Here is a 20,192-nt window from a genome sequence, read left to right as displayed (position 1 = left end):
GCCTTAAAGAATATCCAGTACTAGTGATAAAGACAGTGTTTTTGCATGTCTATATCATATTATAATAATAATAATAATAATAATAATAATAATAATAATATATTATATAACATAATTTCTCTCAAAGAATAATAGTAAATTAAGAATGAGGTAACTGTCCCACACAGATGTAACTGTGATGCATTTTGGGAAATGTAGGAGACAGCGGTTTTAGAGCTCCCAAAGTCAGGTTATCTCTGGCTCTGCTGCTTTGAATTCATTCATTCTCATTTTTATTTGCCTCCATTGATTCATTGATCCAAATTTATGAAAGGATTCATCCAAATTTGAGGTTGGCACTTTAAAATACATTTTCTCTATTTTCCTGTTCCATCAACACACTTTTATGAGACTCATAATTCAGAGAGCAGTAATAGTAGTAGTGCGCCTTTAACCAGCGTGCGTGCGCACAAGCGTAAAGTATAGTAGGTGTTCGCGCATGGCATCTCTGTGCCTGCTCGCGCTCTGCTCTGCTGTCCTCTGCCGTCGGGTCGCTGATGATGCCGCGCGGAGCGGGGCGCTCGTACGTTACTGTGTGCCGCTACAACCGCAGTTCCCCAGATTGAAGTCGGATGAAACGGGAGAGGAGGCTGAAATATAATGATGGATCATCGGAGCTCTTCCTCATCGCTTGGACAGCTGTAACGTCGGCGGACACGCGCTTGGATTCATCAAAGGTGAGAGTGAGGCTTTGAATCACGGAGGAAATATCCTCCTTAGTCGCCCTGGACCACTTATCCTCCTCATCTGATGCTGCTGCTGCTGCTGTTGCGATGATGATGATGATGATGGTGATGCTGTAAACGCAACCTGCGTGATTTTCCTCCGTTAGAGGCCAGTTCTCTGCTCTCCCTCTTCTTCGGCTCATGAGAAAGCAGTGTGAAATAAAGATGCAGGATTGCCTTTGTTTCTTTCCCCAAATTTTATGGGCATCACGACACAGCATTCCCATTGCGGAAACAAAGTAAATATGCAGTTAAATAGCAATATGGCTGTCTTTGTGCGCTGCTGTCGCTTCAGGAGTGAATATTTAAGTATTGCAGGATGGCTCGGTGTGAGAAATGAGGCTTGGAGAAACCGAGAAGTGAATGATATCAGCGGAAGGGAGGCACTGCAGTAACACAGTCCTAATGTTGACTCGCGTCAAAGGATGTTGTCATTACCTCCCAGCTGAAGGTGCGGTTACGGTTGCATGAACCTCTACGGGCCTGTTATGAATAATACACGGTCTTGCTGTATGGAAAGGGGATGATATCGAAATTACTCTGAGATTTAATTATTTATGTGTAAATTAGCGAATGCATTTGACTGATAACCCAATGAATTCAGACCTTACTCACACTGTTTCTGGACTGTATACACTCACAGTCTATGAAGAGCTTGTATCTGGGTCTTTATATTAAATAGTCAACTCATGTATCCAGCTGTCATTTCCTGCCATGCACTGCTTCCTTTTCTCTGAACACTGCTCGACAAAGCAAGGCCTGAGTTGCCTACTCATGAATTTCTGCAGTTACTTCATAGGCTGAATATTTACAATGAACCATTGTGGTGTTTTGCTGACATGAGTCTGTTGGGTCTCCCACTGCAAATATTCTCTACACCAAAGTACAGCAGAGCTTCTCTGATACTCATCACTTCAAATATGTACAAATACAGTGTGTGTGTGTGTGGCTCCATTTAGGAGACAATTTGATATGTAATGAGCCTGTTCAATTGTCATCTCCCACTGTCCTGACTGGGTTACCTTCATTATGACCCCCTGCGCTACAGAGAGTTGTATCATTTAGTTGCTGTCATATCTGGTGGTGGTGAAATCAGCCGAAACAGTTGGTCAATGAATCAATAAGTCGCTCAACAAACAATGACAACGTTATGCGAATTTGATCATTTACAATGATTTTAGACATTTTACAAGCAAGCAAGCAACTCATACTCAGTTTTCCAGTGATTTAAAGTGTTAGTCTTTCTTTAGACATTTTTAAAACCTATATTTTTATTATCTACTAATAATGTAGATAATGTTTGATGTTATCAAATGTTTTGCTTAGTTGATCAACAGTCAAAAACAGAAAGATTAAGCGGACTAGTAAAGAACACAATTCTCACATTTGAGACACTGAAGCCACTGACTGTTTGGAAAATGATGCTTTAAAAAACGTCCAAAAGGATTTTATAAATAGTTGCCGATCAGCTCTGTGTTTAACGTCTGGCAGTGCAGCTCCAGTGATTGACTTGTATGAAATGTACTTGACATAAAGATGATGTAATTTGATGACAATTGTCAGTAAAGACGGTAGTTCCTTCAGCTGCCAAAAGCACGGTAAATGTTAGCTGTTGCAGAAATAATCTCAGGTCACCTACCACCACGGTAAATAGGTTTCTTTCATGTCTAATATTTATGTATATCATTTAAAAAAAGAAGCTCTTCATTAAAGAAAAGTCAGGGATTTAAGATTTGTAACGTTTTTCATGCTCAAACTGTCAGGTACTAGTGACTTATGTGATGACTTAGTGGCCTGACACAAAAACCTGAAATCAGACCCTTATTTTAACCCTGATTATAAAAACTACTGTTTTGAATGAAGTTGAAATACAGCTTGAATTGAACACTGTCAGTGCATTGGTTTCTTTTTAAGACCAATGGTGATGCCTCTGATAAACAATATAAAGCAGTCAACACGAGGCAGATAAACAAGAGCGTAACAAAAGATCCATATGAAGACGAGTGTCTCTAAAGCTAAACTTACTGCAGAGAAGAACAAAAGATAAAGAAATCCACTCTGAATAAACATCCCAGACCTTTGATTTTTGCTCACGCTCTGCTGGTCAGCTGATCCCTCAGCCCACGCACTGTCAGTGAACGCACCTTGTGAGCATGCATGTGATCCTCTCAATGTTTTTTTTCGGGGTCCTTCGGGCCGAGGCTGTCCACTGCACCCAGAGCTTCTCCCTCATTGGCCAGCTGTGCCGTGCTCCGTGTCCGTCATCATTAAGCGGTTCGTCTGCAGCTCGGTCGGTGTCATTAGCCCACAGGATGCAGTCACTGCTGAGTGCCATGTCATGGAGAATTATCATTTGCACAGACCACGGGCACTGGAGTGTTTTCCCCAGTCAGCTCACCGATATCTCTACATGAAAAGAGGGAGGGGAAACAAAAGCACAAATTGAGAGTTAATGAAGTCCTTGAAGGGAAGAGAGAGGAGGAGGAGGAGGAGGAGGAGGAGGGGGGGGGGGGGTGGTGTTAATTACTTATTTAAAAGTCAACTACATTTTGCCGGCCAGGAAAAGCTTATCTCATGTAGAAAGGCATCCTCACTAACTCTTTGAATGTGTTTTTCTCTTCACAGGGTCGACGTTCAGGACTCCACTTTGTTTGACATTCAGCCCGGGACAGGTAAAAACACTTCTAATCAGCTAAAAGTCAAGTCTGCAAAGTAAAGGGCATAACTTATGTAGTCAAAGACAAAGAGTGTCTGTCACCTAAAGGCTGGAACAAAGAACTACTTTATTAAATAAAACTACACATTCATATTGATGTTTTATAAGTACACAGGGTCATTTTAGCCTAAAGAGGGATTGGAGATAACTATTTTAAATAGAAACTGACCCTTTCTCTGAAGAATTAACCTCTTTCGCCTCGTGTAAGCCCACTTTTGTCACTGACATGACACTTTTTGTGAAACAGAAGAATGAGGGAATAAATAAATAAGGCAAACTGTACTGTTTCAAAGAGAGGCCTATCAAAGACTAGAATGAAACAAAAGTTCAGAGTGTAAACCGAAGCTTGATCTTAATAGAAGTTCAGTTGCCTTTGGATCAACCTTTGATTTACCATTACCTGGATGACAGACCAAACAAAGCTAAGCTAAGCTAACTACCGGTAACTGAGGACCCCAGCCTCATATTTAGGAACCTGAGTAAAACCATACTTCCCATCTAATGTTTTTTTTTTTCGTACATTTACAAAACTCCTGAAGATTTTCTGAAAAATTCTGGAAAATTCACCACAAGCAAGCAAAGTGGTTCTAATGTTTACACCACTTTATCTGTACAGTCGTGTGTGACTGATTGTCACTGTATCTCTTTCACGTCACGTCTTGCCTCTTGAGACCCCAGGGACCCCGCACATATCTTACAGGTTGCAAGCAGATGGTCGTGCTATGATCCCAGGGAATAAACATCACCACCCCTCCCACTAGCTCAAGATTAATTCTCTTGAATATACTGTATGCTTCTGCGTTCTCATATCAGCTCTCTCGGACTATCTTCAGAAAAAAATACTCGGGTGCTGCAGGGGAAACTCCTGATAAAATCTGAATAATAAATGTGGCTGTTTACTCATGCAGCCCAACCCAGAACACTTAGAAGGTTTTCAGGAATTTTGCGCAAATGTGAAAGCACTTTGAGCAACTCAGGTAGATTTCAGGGGGGGAAAGCTGTCCTGAAATGTTCTAGAATTTTTCAGGAGTGCCTGTGTTAAACAGCTTTAGCGTTGACAACACAGCCAACAAGCATTTTCCCTAAAATGTTTAACTACTCCTTAGAAAAAGTCACATTTTTGGAACATCTACTTTCATTAGTTTCTACTGTGGACCTTCAGTGCATGTAGCATCCTAGACCTTACATAGTTGCTTACTATGAACAATTGCTCTGATCTGTTGGCCAACATAAGTATAAACAGTCACTCTTCTAAATTTAAGTTGAAGTGTATCTCACTATCCTTTCAGCATCTTCACACACCACCCACATGTCTGTTATGTTCAGTATTTTTAAGAGTGAATTAGATGAAATGTATTTATAGGCTAGCTGTTTTTTTTTTCAAATATAGGCAGATTTTTATCCACAATATTAATGTTCTTCCTCAAACTGGTTTAATTATCTGTTAGAAAGCCAAATATATCCACTTACATGTATACAATAGCTGGTGTGATGACTAATCCCTGTTCTTGCTCACATGCGCTGACCACATAACAGGTGAAACGTATACTGCACCAAGATCCTCTACATTTAGAAGATGTTAATTTAGGATGTACATTTAGTGTTCACACAAATCCTCTTCATTTGCAGTGTATTTGCATGACTTTTAACAATGAAAAGTGCTGTGTGTTGCATTGACCAACATACTGCTGTCTGAACGGTAAGCACTGTATGCTCTGCTGTCTCATATGCCGCAGGATGATCGAGGAAGGCAGTAAACGAGGCAAGGCCATGGTGGAGAAGAGACAGCTCTTCATGGAAATGAGTGAGTGGAGTCGACTGAGGGAAATATCTATTCACTATTAATAGTCAGCAGAGGCTCGTGTGATTCTCTGACTGGCTCCAAGTTGCACAGGCGATATGTGGTCTCTAACACGTACAGTATAATAACTCCCACACAAAGACAGAGACAGCGTTCTAAAAATGCTAAAGTGAGCCTGGATGTAGTTGGAAAGAGTTTAAATATAGGAAAAGCTTCAATAGAGATGTGATTTTGTTATGTTTGTATTTTCAGGAGCTCAAAACTTCGATGTAATCAGACTGTCGACTTACAGAACTGCCTGCAAACTCCGATTTGTGCAGAAGAGATGCAACCGTAAGAGCATGCAGATCCCTAAAGATTTTTCTGTCTTCCAACTGCAGTGACGATGAGTAACCAATGGTGACATTTGTTTCAACATGGACACAGACTTAATTGATCACTTCTGGTCTATTATCCCCCCCACACACAGTTCATCTGGTGGATGTCTGGAACATGATCGAAGCGTTTCGTGACAACGGGCTGAACACATTGGACCACAACGCTGAGATCAATGTGTCGCGCCTGGAGACGATCCTGTCTTCTATCTACTACCAGCTCAACAAGCGGCTGCCCACCACACATCAGATCAATGTGGACCAGTCCATCGGGCTGCTGCTCAACTTTATGGTGGCCACCTATGACAGGTAAGGAACAGTTGCTCAGTGTGTAAGAGGAACACTGAACTCTGAGGGTTATTATTGGAATCACTGTGGTTGCTTGTGTCTTTTCGGTGGCATAGCTGCAGACGCCAGATCAAAAAAAAAGCAAAGAATTAGAGGCTCATTAGCAGACAAGCTACTTGTCTACGTGTTGTTGTTTTTTTTTTGTAATATTTTTTGGCCGCAAAAGGTGGAATGCTTTCAGATTTCCACAACAAAAAGCAAAGATTAAAGACTAATCATAGTTTTGATGGCTGAAATGTTTGTTTTTTTTGTGTGCCCTACATCAGCGGTTCTCAACTGGTCTATTCTCAGAACCCACCACCAACTCTTTAATGAAAAAAAAACACCAAAGTTTCTGATATTTTTCAACCAACTAAATGTGGTTAATGAAAAACCTTTGAACCTTGTTGGTACCAAATGTGAAAGAACAAAACAAACATGAGGCACAGGCACACATTTTCAACCCAGTTGAGAGCCGCTGCTCTACATATGGTCAATAATCTCACAGCCCTTCAGTATAATTTGTTACCTCTTGAGGAGGTCTTCAAGGGATGCAATGATCCAGCTTTTTTAGTTGTGACTCAGACGTCCTAACTTTAAGTGCTGGCCGGTATAAAGTTCTGCATCAGTTACTGTAACTTTTATATGTGCGTCAACACAAGCCTGATGTTTACATCGCTTTCCTAACTTTTAAAACAAAGAAGAACAAATCAACACATAAACATTGAAAACATATATAAAAAGTAGACGTATAAAAAAAAACTATTTTTAGATGAATAACAGAACCATCTGAACCATTAGGCCACAAAATGTCAGTCAGGGGTGCTCCTCTGTCATTTCTGTCTCTTTCACTTTAGATAGGAAGTTTAGATGTCTTTAGATGCACGTGGTAAAGTAAATGAATTCCTTTTTTTCTTGTGGTTGAACTTGTCCTGTTCTTTGCCGTGGTGCCTCAGGAGGGTTTGTTTTGAGTATAAGATTTAGTGGCTCAGGATGTTATCCTGCTTGCCTGATTACCCGAACATTTGATTCAGTATTTGAGCAATATCTGATATCAGTAGAGATCAGTCTTGACCCTTTCACCTACCTACATACATACAGACCTGGGGAGAAATCCTTTTCTGGATTTCAAGAAAACATACCCAGCATTTTTCTCATTGCTTGCTACTCTGCAAACAATCCATTCAGCCAGGTTTTAACCCCAGAGTAAGTGATAAGCAGAACATTATTGGAACAAAAACAGATCTCCTGCTCTCTGTATCACCCCGGATAGAAAAGTGTCTCCGGTGATGATTCACTGTCCATCCCACCTCATAATATCTCTGCTGCTCTGTGCTCAAAGCCTCACACACTGTCCTTCCTCCAGTATAGTGCTTTATTATTGACCGTGAAGCTCTCTCTCCCATTATTGTACCTTGTGTGCTCTGATTGATTGGCTGCTTGCCCTGCCCATTCATTGACCCGTTCAGTTGGTTTACTTTTATCTGTAAGGCCACTCCAGCCTCGCTCTGTTTTTAAGCACGCTGCTGTATCTGTGGGAAACTTTGTGGAAATGACCGCCTGTGATCACAGGAAGCAGTTTCACTATCTATCCCCGAGGTCCAAACTGAATTATAGGCAGAAGAGCTTTCATGTACGCGGTTACCTCTGCTCGGGATCAGCAGCTAAATGAATGCGAAATGAAAGAGCCGCTCTCTGATGGCGAGTTAGAAAGATTTAAGGAGTCTTGAGTCAGCTGTAGAATGACCTGGATACACCCAGTTAATCTGTGATTTAAGGATTAGCTCGTGATTCTTAACATTTTATACACTAGCTGCAACATGAAAAACGCCACTGATATGTTTCAACTGTAGTTTGCCAGAAGCAGCATGCTGTTTGTCATGATGTCATTGTTTTCATTCTGTGGAACAATGACTACACAAATAAGAAAAAAATGGAAGTGCTGCAACCACAAATGCAGAATTTGTCTGACAATAGTTTCAAAACTCGAAGAACATGGTCATGTCTTCCTCATCCCCTTTGCTTTATATTGATTCCATACTACTTAATTGATAACATTATTCAAACCTATCACATAAATACATTTGTAAAAGGTAGATAACACTTCATCTACACGTGTGCAAATATCAGCTGCTTGGACTAACAAAACATTATGAACATCAGAGTCTAAAAGCATGAAGACATGTTTACTTTTTAGTAAGAAAGTCACGTCTGACATTATATGGACATACATGTTACATGTTGGTCAAACCAATTGCTTGTTCAAGTGTCTTTTCTAGTTCAGAATTGAATGTTCGTTCTCAGCCCATGCTTCACACGTACCCCCAAGTTTCATGAAAATCAAGCGTGTAGAAAATCAAACAATCTGCAGCACAAGTATGACTTCTTTAGAGGTGATGATGTAATTCCTCAGCATTGGATTTGACTGGTTATGAACATTTTATAAATCTGAGATTAAAGTAATTTTTTTTACAAGTAATTATCCTCTTTATGTCAACTATTGTTGAAAGTGTTTCCTCTTTTAGGCATTTTTCCTCTATTATTACTACTTGTTCGTGTGTTTGATGCTTTGTAAAGCACTTTGTGATGTTGGTTTGATAAGTGCTACACTTAGAAATAATCACTATTATGAATTGGGTCTTTGTTTAACCTGCTGAACAGCAGCCCACTTGAACCAGATGATGCCAAATGAGACAGAGAGATGCTGTAACAGCAGTGAACAAAAGTGTCTTTTACTACCTTTTCAACCTTTCAATTCTAAAACTAACATTTTCTTATTTATTATTTTAAATGTCAACTAGTCTCACTATTGAATAATGAAAAATGTTCAATTTGTTTCTATTTGCAGTGAGAGCCATGGGAAGCTGACAGTGTTCTCAATGAAAGCCATGTTAGCAACAATGTGTGGAGGGAAAATAGTGGACAAACTACGCTGTGAGTACATTTGATGTTTCCTCACATATGCTATGTAGGAAAATATTATTTTAAACATATGTAGGGAGCTGCATTTTTATATTAGCTGTAATCATCTTTATCTGATGTTATTGCTTTCTGCAATTTTGGAGTATTCTGAGACATGACCGTCTTCATGTAGTTGCTTGAGTTAAACACACAGTGGCGCTGTTGCCACATGTCTGCAGAATTAGTATTGTGCATATTTTAACTTTCTGCTGAGCAAACAGACTGTCTGGGGATCCATAATGTGCAGTCACAGAAATGTCAAAAGCCCACTTTGCACTCTGAGTTCCCTAAGAATATTAAGTCTGACATTTGCTGTCTCAGATATTTTCTCGCAGATCTCTGACTCAAGTGGAGTCATGATGTTTGCAAAGTTTGATCAGTTTCTGCGGGAGGTGCTGAAGCTCCCCACAGCCGTGTTCGAGGGCCCTTCTTTCGGTTACACGGAGCACTCGGTGCGGACGTGCTTCCCCCAGCAGGTAGGAAGAGAATATTGAACCCCACCTCTTCCTCTTTTTCTTCTTCTTCTCATCTTCTTTTTAAATCCCTAATAACTTACTGTATGCCCTGTTTGTTTCTGTGTGTTTGTATCTAGAAGAAGATCATGCTGAACACATTTCTAGACGTGTTGATGGCAGACCCTCCCCCTCAATGCCTCGTATGGCTACCACTCATGCACAGACTTGCTAATGTTGAAAACGGTAAGATCTGGACTATTTACAGTAACATGTGGTTTATGAAGAGATTGTAAAGGAAGGAATCTTGCTTGTTCAAATCAAGAGAATAAAAACAGTACATCTACTTATTGGTTCTAAGAGGAAGTTTTAAAACACAAATAGGACTTCAGATTTGTCTGAGGTTGATCTCTGACATATGAAACTGTCTCTGAAGAAATTAAAATGTAAAGTGTACTTAAAATAAAACCGTATAAGGATATTGAAGTAAAAATATCTCTTTCACGTATTTATTTTTTACTTTCTACTCATTTTGGCGTTAGTTGATGCTGATATCAATTCCAATGTTTGCTTTTTCTTCTTCTCCAAAATGAACAATATGGAAGTTTGAAACCACTGTCTTCTTCTTTTTGTAGTTAGAAGGTACCTGGATAGTAAAAAATATTTTTTTAAGTAAAGGTGTCACCGCTCTAACAGAAAATCTTTGTTGTTTCTTTTGTCACTGCTCTAGTCTTCCATCCTGTGGAGTGTTCATATTGCCGCAGCGAGAGCATGATGGGTTTCCGGTATCGGTGCCAGCAGTGCCATGGCTACCAGCTTTGTCAGAGCTGCTTCTGGCGTGGCCATGCTAATGGTCCCCATAGCAACCAGCACCAGATGAAGGAGCACTCATCGTGGGTAAGACAAAGTCCTGATGGCTCTAAATTGTATTTATAACATGTTGTTCCCTTTATGAAACAATCAGAAAGTCAATACCTCAGTGAGAGTGTGGAATGATTTTACATTACAGCTGAGCAATTCCTGTCCTCTCAAAAAGCAATACAGGAGGGGTTTCATGGGCTTTCAATCATTTTGGTTAATTAAATTGTATTGATGGAATTTGCCATGTTGCCTGATCAGTATGTTATAAATCGAAACAATGGGAAGTGATAGACAGGGGATCCCGAATCAGACTCCCTCTTGCATTTCACAGAGAACACGTAGTGCTCATGAAACACAAAACTATCTCTGTAATAAAAACATTCATGACATTTATGAAGATTCGGTGGATGAGTCTTTTCTGGATGTTCTCCCACTTTGAAGACAAACCGGTTTCAATCAGAGCCTGAGGAATACATCCCCTTTTTCTGGTACTAAAATCTACCTGTAATGCTTGATTTTTGCATTTTTCAGCTATTTTAATCTGTCTTTGATAAGGCTGCAGCATCACTGACGAAACACTGTTTCTGTTGCTGCTACGTTTAACTTCTGTTTTATTTGACTTTAAAGGGTAAAGGCGACTAAGATAATCTAATAACACAATACAATATGTTGTGTTTTAGATTTGTAAATTACAGTTTTACAATAATAGATCATGTTCTCAGTTATCAATATAACATGAACACAGTATATTAGAGTCATAGCAATGCAGGTTTGGGATCATGAGACACTCACTAAAACTGCATGTGAAGTAGCACAAAAAAAGCACTCACAGAATCTACTCAAACAATGGCTGATCCACACTTTGACACAGAAAACAAACTGTTGACCCAGTTATGGTAATTACCTCTGAAAGCTGCTTAAAACTGTTTCTGCCATTCCTACACCATGACAGCAGTGCGTACATACAACACACAAAGGTGACACATTCTATGTTTGGTCCCGCCCTCCTCACAGAAGTCGCCGGCCAAAAAGCTGAGCCACGCCATCAGTAAATCTCTGGGCTGTGTCCCCATTGGAGAGCCGCCGCATCCTGTGTTCCCCGAGCAGGCGGAGAGGCCGCAGGAGCTCACCCACACTGTGTGAGTCCCATTCACAAAGCATTTATCACCACTATGTGTGTCATTCACCAGGGAAACCCAGCTAACAACACAGCATGGCTCAGTGTGCTCATGATCTACAGTCTGTTCTTGTCATGTTACAGCCTCCGCCTTTCCATTCCTCTGTCACTTCATGACTAATGGAGAGCCATGATGCTAAGATGTCAACCCCATGATTATTTGCTAACGCAGAAATGGTGATATACTGGGCGGGTTCAGCTGCACTCGCCTGCATCAAATTGTTGGCAATGAAACAGGAATGATGATATAAATCTCACATACAGGCTTTGGAAGTCATTATAGGAAATGCATTATATCATTTTCAGCTGCTGTCTTATACCCTGCACACTCATTTACATTTCAGTTTGATTTCCATAATCAATTCCACCACAGAGATACATACAAATCTTTACACATTGCTTCAGTAAATTCATTTTTTCTGACCAGAGTTATGCAAAATTCTGATGTTATTGGCCCCCACAAAGAATAAATGGAATAATAATTCAGTTAAAGGAAGTGATTAATGATTTTAGCTTGTTCATGGCCTCAATAGGATCACTGGAAATCTCTCAACTTTCTCATTTGAGCCGTCAACTTTCCTCAATGCACATTTCATAACAAAATCCTGCTTCATATCCCCGTCACGACCATGAACCTAAGCTTGTGTGTGTATGCCTTTGCTGCTGGCAAGTGTCACTGAGTAATTGATAGTGAGGGGAGAAAACCAGCTCAGCCAGCGCCAAGAAAAATAGACACAGCGTGAATACATCACTATGATTTTGTGTTCTGCTGCGTGATTGCTACCATCATCTCTGAATCAGTTCTCACATCCATCCTCTGCCCGCTGGCCTGAGGTTTTTTTCTCTTCTGCATTGTGTCAAAACGTATGCATTTAAGATGAAGTTAACATTTGCATACATTTACAATTCATCACATCACAAAGAGTCTGACGTTCACTTGGATCTTTTTTTCATCCAGCTGAGACATAAAGCGCTTGGATAAGCGCGTGATGTAAGCTGTGTAGTATGAAATTACATCACGAGTAGATTAATGTTGTTTAAAATAAAATTTGTGGCTAAATTTTGGATTAAGCCTCTGCAGAGTCCTCAGCATGCAATAATCCATGTTGCTTATTTTTGCCATGCTGATTTAGACAGTTAAGTCCCTAAACTCTTCTGTCCATTTGGTTCAGATTCAGATTCTTTATTGTCCCACAAGGGGAAATTTGCGTTGCAACAGGAGCACACAGAGGACCAGAAACACAAGGACAACATCACCATAGATCATAAACCAAAACAAATTTTAAAAATCAGACAACACAGCAAAAATATAAAACCATTGGTGCCATTGGTTACTTTGATTTTTTTATGACAAAAGATGCTTTTTTCAAATCGTAACCATGATAATAACCAATGAGTTATTTTCAGCAGTTTGTAAAGATATACATAAACTCAGGTACATGTACGCATTCTTTGTTTAGGTTTTATGTTTACATTATGTCCTAATTATTCTACTTGGTACTTCTCCTGTATGTCAGAGAAAACATAATCATTTTCAATCCATATAAATTACCATAAGATATCATGATGTCTAAATAGGATCTTTATGCTCCATAAGAGAGAAAAAAATTCTCCGTTAAATTTTTCAGATGGTATAATTTTCTTTTGAAGGCCTAAAGCGGTCATATTATCCATTTTTTTAATTTCATAATTCTATTATAAAAGCAAAGATTAGAGAAAAGTGAAAAGAAATGATGCAGATTTATACATCAAACGCTTGTTTTTCATATTTCCTCTCCCATTAATTATTTCTTATTTACAATGATTTCTTATTTATCTTGTGAGTGATGAGTGGGAACTCAAACCCCAGTGTGTGGACCATGGGACTAAAGTTTTTACAAAGTCAGTTTAACTTCTATTAACTAATTAAAAGCGGCTGCAACATTAAAATGCTGAACACAAACTGATGCATCAGTGTTAATGATTTAAATTTGAATAAGTGGCAGTTTTTTGTGGCACAAAACAATGTTTTTGCTTCTGATAGTTAAAGCTAATTTTGTTGAGGGTGCCTTTAAACATGATTAGAATTTGAAATGGAGACCTTTTGCTTGTAATGGAAGTCTTTTCAGATTGTTATTGAAGTACATTTTTGAGGTTATAAATCGAGGAAAATCCTTTTGTCTTTATGTTGTCCTTTAAGATTTTAATGGACAAATGGCCTTTTCATGCTGTTGCAGATGGCATTTCAAGGTTGGTGGCACTACAGTATACGTGTGTTCAGTGACTTTTGTCATAATGGATGTGACTGTTGACCCCTGAGACTTGAGGTATATTTCTTTGTCTCTATTGTCATATCTGGGAGGGTGCATACAAAAACTCCTATTCTTGGTTCCAGCTGTGATTTTGTGTTTTAATATTGGGGGGAGGGGGGGGGGGAGATAGTACCTGACATCAAGCATGAAAAACTGTCTTTTTTAAACATGACAACCGTACAAAATATGTCTTGATCAGTGACTGCTCTTCCAAATTTTGCTTCATGTTTTCATTTGTTACTGTGAATATCTTTGATTGAAAACGATTTCATTAAACCAATCAAATTCATAGAAAATGTCTTCACACAGATTGAACTATTATCTGGTTTGTTTAAGGAATACAAAAACACTTAACACGTAAAATGACAATTTGTGTTCCTGCTGGGTTTAAATACAAGAACAAGCTATGAGAAAGTTAGCTGATGAATGTTGAAACAGGGCTGAAGTGCTGGATTGTCTTTAGAGTCATTGACTACGTGCTACTTCTTGTTGGTCTTATACATTCAAAAACAAATATTTAAGAGCAACAAATGTTATTAAGTTATTAAAGTCAATGCACCTGGCCAAATTAGCTACAGTAGCTAGTTATGGCTAACACGTGTACAGTTGTTATTTGCTTTACAGGTTAACTTATTACTAAACATAAACCTGAGTGCCTTTATGTCTTTATGCCTTTACACTTTTGAGAAGATGGCAGTCAGGTTAGATTGTGTTCCCTTCAGACAGAGCTAGGCTACCTGCTTTCTGTGTTCGCACTTTTCCCCCTAAAGCTAGTAGCTAGCCGTAGTCCCATATTAACTCATAGGATTGACAGCAAGTTGAATTGTCTTATCTAACTCTCGGCAAGAATCCAAATTATCATATAAATCCCCAAAAGTTCCTTCAATCCAACCTACCAATTTTAAATATTACTCTTGCACTCTCTGTAGCCTTTAGCCACAAGGAAGAGCTGACATTAACGTAATAATTCTCATTTTTAAATGGTCTTTTTCAGAGAAATTAGGGGTGAATACAGTAATTTTCTGTCCAGCACTCCCATACTGATTTCCCGGCTGGCTACAGAAATATTCCCTCCAACCGTATCCCTCGATCATTAGTCACAGAAAAACTGCCAAGACTCCGATATTATTCTACTCTGACTTGATTTTATTGATGATTCATAAGCGAGAGGGAAATGTGCTGTTGGTTTTCTAAAAGTAGTGCCGCTAGGTGCCAATGTTGATGAATGTTGTCTGTGAGGAGGTGTTATTTAACGCTGTGAACCAGGAGACATCCATCACAGTTGTCTCTCTCGAGTGTGTGTTTGAGAGGCTGAGGAAGCGAGTGAGTAACAATGGCAGAATCAGGGTAGAGCGTCAAGTTTGATCAAAACTCAAGAATCCAACGGACAGGAGTCTCCCAGTTGTCCCAGCTCCCCTCTCAGCGCCCTCAGTCGAAGTGAAGCCATTCTGATTCGGTTTTGAAATATTTACGGGCATCTGAAAGCAAAGACTAACACCGAGCTGAGCTGTGAGTTTCTCCCTCCACTCAAACTGTCAGCTAGATTCTCTGGGATTTGTGTTTTGGAGAGGAGTTATAGGTTTGGGATGCACCGTCTGTCTCAGGAACTTTAAATCTATGAAACGTCTTCCTACCTTCAGACTTAGCACCACTTCTGCCAAAGACTCTAAGCACCAAATATTCGAACGGAAGAGTTGAAAACAGGCTCCTACCTTACTGTACTTTGCATAAAAATGTCAAATTCTCAGTGCCATGTTTAGCTTTTTCCAATTTCCCACTTTCTACATAATCCCCAGAAATCCTTCCACAGTTTTTCAAGTCCAAGATCAACTTTTTTCTTCCTCGGTTCTCCATCTTTCCTTATTCTCCAGGTCAATACTAACTCCATCAATATCATTAAAATTGAGAAAACAAGTCTGTTAGTCACTTCTCTCTGAGCGCGATCCATTGGGTTTTTATGGCCAAGGTACTGACAGCCTCCCGGGGAAACAGGAGCACCTTTGCCAGCAGCGAGAGGGAGAGGACGCTTCATGTTTGTGTGTTATTTTTAGCCGACTGAGGGCGATTGAAGGCAGCCATGCATCTGTCGTTGTCGGAAAATAAGGTGAATGTGTGTGTATGTGGACTTAATTCCCCCCCACCTGCCTGTACCCCTGCCAACTGCCAAGTACAAGTAAAAGGGTGGAACATTGTGATTCGCTGCACGCAGGTAGCACGAGGCTTAGCGCATTGCAGACTTTGATCTCTTAGTTCCTTAAATGTTGTGTCAGTTCACTCTGTGTTTGACCTCTGGGGCAGCAAGAGCGATGTGAGTCCTTAATGAACATTTCTCAAGTCAGTGGAGCACGGGGCTGCAGACCGGGATGTGAATGAGTTAGGACGTCTGGTGGACTTTATCCAAAATGAAATACTTCTAGAACATCAAGCTTTTACATAAGAGAAATCAACTTTTTTTTTACTGCACCCTACTGTTCAATGGGAGTTATGTTGATGTTCTCATAAGAATGCTGATGTTTATATATAGCTGAGAAGAGAGCTTCCAATTATGTAAGAGGAGGGATAAAGATAAGTAAATGCAATTATAGTACAGTCTGAAAAGGGCAGTTTTTGTCTCCTGAAGGGATGAGAGAAGCTTATTTTAGAATTATTTTGAGCAACTGGCATTTCCCTTATATCCAGCACTAGAGAGAGGTGAAAAGACGAGCAAGAGCAGAGAGCTTCACAGAAGAGAGAGAGAGAGAGAGAGAGTGTGCATGTGCAAGACAGAGAGCGAAATCTATGTCGTCACGAAGGCATGTGACCACCGAGTTTCCTTGGAGACAGCAGCAGTGTAGTACATTGAGATGCTCGCCTGCTCAGTCGAGGGCAGATTAGGCATCTGGCAGCAGCAGCAGCAGCAGTTGGATGTATTTTGCCTGCCAGACAGGTGCTCGCTTTCCTCTCAGAGGTAAGTGTGCTGACTCGTTGTTTTGCGTCGTCTGTCTGGCCGCTCACCTTCAGGCTGGATTATTGTAGGATAATGAGCGGCAAATGAGAGGTAAACATTTGAGTGCAAAGTCTGTCTGTGAAAGAGACTGACAGAGGAGCATGTGCGGGTCAGAATAGTTCGAGTTGTTTTCATGTTTTTATCTTTTTGTTTGAGCATTAAAATCACTCAGGACTGTCTGCGCAAATTGTCTATGAAGCTAAAATCTAAGATGGATAAATTACTCATGGTTTTCTTTTGAATTTGTCAGGCTAGTCCTGAGGGAAACTCAAGTGCATTTAGTATTAAATAATTGCAGAGTGTCTTTAAAAAGCAACGTCTGCATTCACAAAAACACAGGGAACATGTTATTTCCTTTTGAACAAATAACCTTGCAAAAATATTTGTATAAAATTAGCGATCCAAAACCAATGCTGCTGCTTTTACTCATGTTCTTGTTTTTAGCAGCACAATAATACACAGGAAGAAAAATGTGTGATTTTATTTTGTGAGTTCTGCTGTTGAGGCAGCAAAATTCTGTCAGTGCCTCATGCTGATAACATTATTCAGCACACTGTGAGTATAAATAGTGTGATTTTGAGCAAAAATGCTGACTGGACAAGTAAGCATAATAGGATACAATGCTGCTCAGTGTTCTGTCTTTTTTTATGTGATAATGAGCGCTTTAAATAAAACAGTTACAACAGAATCCTGGCTGATAATAACTACACAGAGAAACTACAGTATGTGTGCAAACTGAGGAGGAGTAACCAAACAGACGTGGACATGCTGTTTAATTGTGAGGCTGCAAGTTGTGCAGAGTGATATTTTGATCTGTTAATTAGACTCGGTGGTCCCGGGGTTGTTTGGGCTCAGACGAGCTCGTTGGGGCCGACCATTCAGCCGCCAGATGGACTCCATCACTTTGTTTACCCTCGCAAATTACCTCCCACAATGTCACCTCTCCTGCTTTTTCACAGACTTCCAGTTTAATTAGATTTCTTCTCTTGCTGTTGTTTTGCTCTTTCTCGTGTTAATTAGCTCAAAAACACCGAAATGAAAGTTCCCAGATAAAAACAATTATTTTCGTGATTCAACAATTACATGTTATTTCAAGTTTGTGCAACACATTCCCCTACACTGCTCTCCCTCTTATCCTCTTTTGTACCGTTGGCTTAAATTGAAGTGCGGATCGCTGATTCATGATTACTAATAAAATGCAAATGCCCTCTCCTCTATCCCCCTGGTGACACGCACCACAGGCCTCTGCAGCGTAGCATTAAAGACCTCTAATCTTGTCTTTTAGTCAGCCGAAACCAGTGGCCAACAACATGAACGACACAATGCTCATGTCCTCCGGGGCACCCACTCCCACCAAAAGGTAAGCACCCACTACCTCCCCCCCCCTCAGGCACAATGCACAAGTTTATTATAGTGATTATTCAGAATTAGCTTCACTTTTGCCATTATTTCCTCTAATGTATTCTGTACGGATGACAGAATATCACTTAGAGTTACTCACATGCAAAATAAGTTATTTTTATAGCACAGAGTTCTGTATGATCGCTGGATTTCCTTCTGACAGATTCTCTCATCAGTAGAAAAAGAAGAAAGAATAACGCCACAGAATCAGACTACAGATGTTATTTGTTCCCTGACACTTGACACATATTTTTTGCATCTGAGCCTCATGCTCTTGTGAGTGTATTTTTAGACGAAAATTTGCCACGCTGTCATGAAGAGTATGTGAGCAGTCCTACTTAAAGGCTTGATTTGACAAATAGATTATGATAGAATTAGAGCCTCATCGTGTAAGCAGAGAGCGGGCGACGGGTTCTGTGAAAGCAGCCTCTCATGTCAGTGAAAGGCCACCTCTGTTATTATTATTTACTCGCAGTGTGGTAATGATCCATTTGTGGTCATGAATCCGATAATGGAGCGCACTCTGAAGCAGCTGTCATGTGTCTGCACTCTGTCCTGCAGGTCTGTGCTGCCTGATTTGCCTTTTTTTTTTGTGAGGGTACAGCGTCTCTTTAGTCTTTATCACATCTTTCCGGCAATTTGTGTTTGAAAGATGGGACTGCTCGGGGACTCATGACTTCCAACAGCACAAAAGAAAGTGAGGTCATACTATGGTTTTCAAGAGGCTAGAGGTGTTCAGATTGGATCCTAAAAATCAGGTGTTTGACTGAAATCCAGACTTTGGTAGTGAAATCAGAGTGGCTGTCTGTTGGTTATTTTTCGTGCCATGCTCTTCAGGGCTCTTCATACATTACTCAGAATGGACCCATGTAGCTGAAGTGCATCTGAACACTTCCAAAAATCTGCAATCACAGCAAGTCTAAAGCTTTAAATGTCAATTTTTTATTAAAAAAATCAGCGTTGACCCTCATACTTGTCTCTAGAAATTTTAGATATAAATGTGAGAAGTGTGATGTCTAAACCGGCAGGTAGATTCTTCTGGCTTTTGCAGTGCTGCATTTTGTTCAGCACAATCTCTGAAGGCCAACAGTATCAAGATTAGACCCGGTTTAGAAAGAAACCTGACACAACGGGACACCCCAAGGCTGTAAACGATGCCCTGCACTAACAGCCATGGAGGTCAGCGAATGACATCACGTGTTGCAGCGTCTACAAGAGCGAGGCGATGCTGCACTCAGACCTCTTTCTCTATGGCGGTAATGACGAGGCCTGATAACCTTTGTGTTGACATTTTGCTCTGTGAGTCAGGGCTGCTTTTGGAGGATGTCATGCACAGAGGATTCTTGTTGCCTTAGGGGTAGCATAATAAAAAATAAAAAACATTAAGGGCAGAAATTGCGTGTTAAGCCCCCAGGATGCTTCTGGAACGGGTTGTGTTAGGAGTCAGTTTGGCTGTGGGTGGAGAAGATGTTGAATGAGGCCTCTCCCTGTGTCACATTTTGTCTCTAAATATTAATCTATTGTCGTAAGTAGCCTGCCTGCTCTCACACAAAGCGCCCATGAGTCAAAGATGTAACTGCTGAATAATGCAGAGCTCCTTGTGGTTCAGTTCAACAGCTCAAAACAAAAAAAAAAAAAAACAAGCTCTGTCCTTCTTTTTCGCTTCCACTGGTTATCAGAGCAAAAAAACAAAACACACAGAACTTTGACTATTTTGAATCAAAAGTTGTGTATTTTGTGCTCCCAGCCTCCATCACAGTCTGCTCTCTGATAGCGTCTGCTCTGCTGACACGGCACCTGCTCCCCTCCCACCTCGCTCTCTCTCTCTCTCAGACAATCGCTCACCGAGAGCTGCTCCTCCAAGGGCGAAGCGCAATTTATTACCTGTTAGTCATGCAGAACTGTGGCGGCAGAAGATAAAATAAAACAAAAAAAAGGGAAAGAAAGAAAATGGTGTCTACAGCCTGATGAGTTTATTCAAAGTTAGGTCTAGTGGGCCGACATGGGAGTCGGTTTGAAGTTGTTGTTTCAATTAGGGGTCGTCATTTTCTAACATTTATTAATTAATTACATGTCTGATT

The 20,192-nt window shown here is 40.2% G+C and overlaps 1 protein-coding gene across 5 annotated transcripts in view; it reads left to right on the top strand.

The window, feature by feature from the left end:
• The first annotated feature begins 503 nt into the window (after positions 1-503).
• The window catches only part of dtnbb (dystrobrevin, beta b), a 30,233-nt gene continuing 10,544 nt past the window's right edge, over positions 504-20,192 (top strand). For 2 of the 5 annotated variants that reach the window (XM_061062886.1, XM_061062884.1), the window contains exons 1-11: positions 505-716; positions 3,390-3,436; positions 5,217-5,284; positions 5,534-5,614; positions 5,751-5,964; positions 8,831-8,916; positions 9,265-9,419; positions 9,536-9,641; positions 10,126-10,292; positions 11,271-11,395; positions 17,996-18,070. In XM_061062886.1, coding sequence (XP_060918869.1) covers positions 5,218-5,284; positions 5,534-5,614; positions 5,751-5,964; positions 8,831-8,916; positions 9,265-9,419; positions 9,536-9,641; positions 10,126-10,292; positions 11,271-11,395; positions 17,996-18,070 — 1,076 coding nt within the window. In that variant the 5' untranslated portion in view covers positions 505-716; positions 3,390-3,436; position 5,217. Of the gene's footprint in view, positions 717-3,389; positions 3,437-5,216; positions 5,285-5,533; positions 5,615-5,750; positions 5,965-8,830; positions 8,917-9,264; positions 9,420-9,535; positions 9,642-10,125; positions 10,293-11,270; positions 11,396-17,995; positions 18,071-20,192 lie in introns of all 5 variants that reach the window. The other 3 variants (XM_061062885.1, XM_061062888.1, XM_061062887.1) reach the window with 3 other exon arrangements.

This window comes from Labrus mixtus, chromosome 18, assembly GCF_963584025.1.
Source record: "Labrus mixtus chromosome 18, fLabMix1.1, whole genome shotgun sequence".
Classification (NCBI taxonomy): domain Eukaryota; kingdom Metazoa; phylum Chordata; class Actinopteri; order Labriformes; family Labridae; genus Labrus; species Labrus mixtus.
Note: the sequence above shows the minus strand (reverse complement) of the source record. Positions and strands in the feature narration are given on the sequence as shown.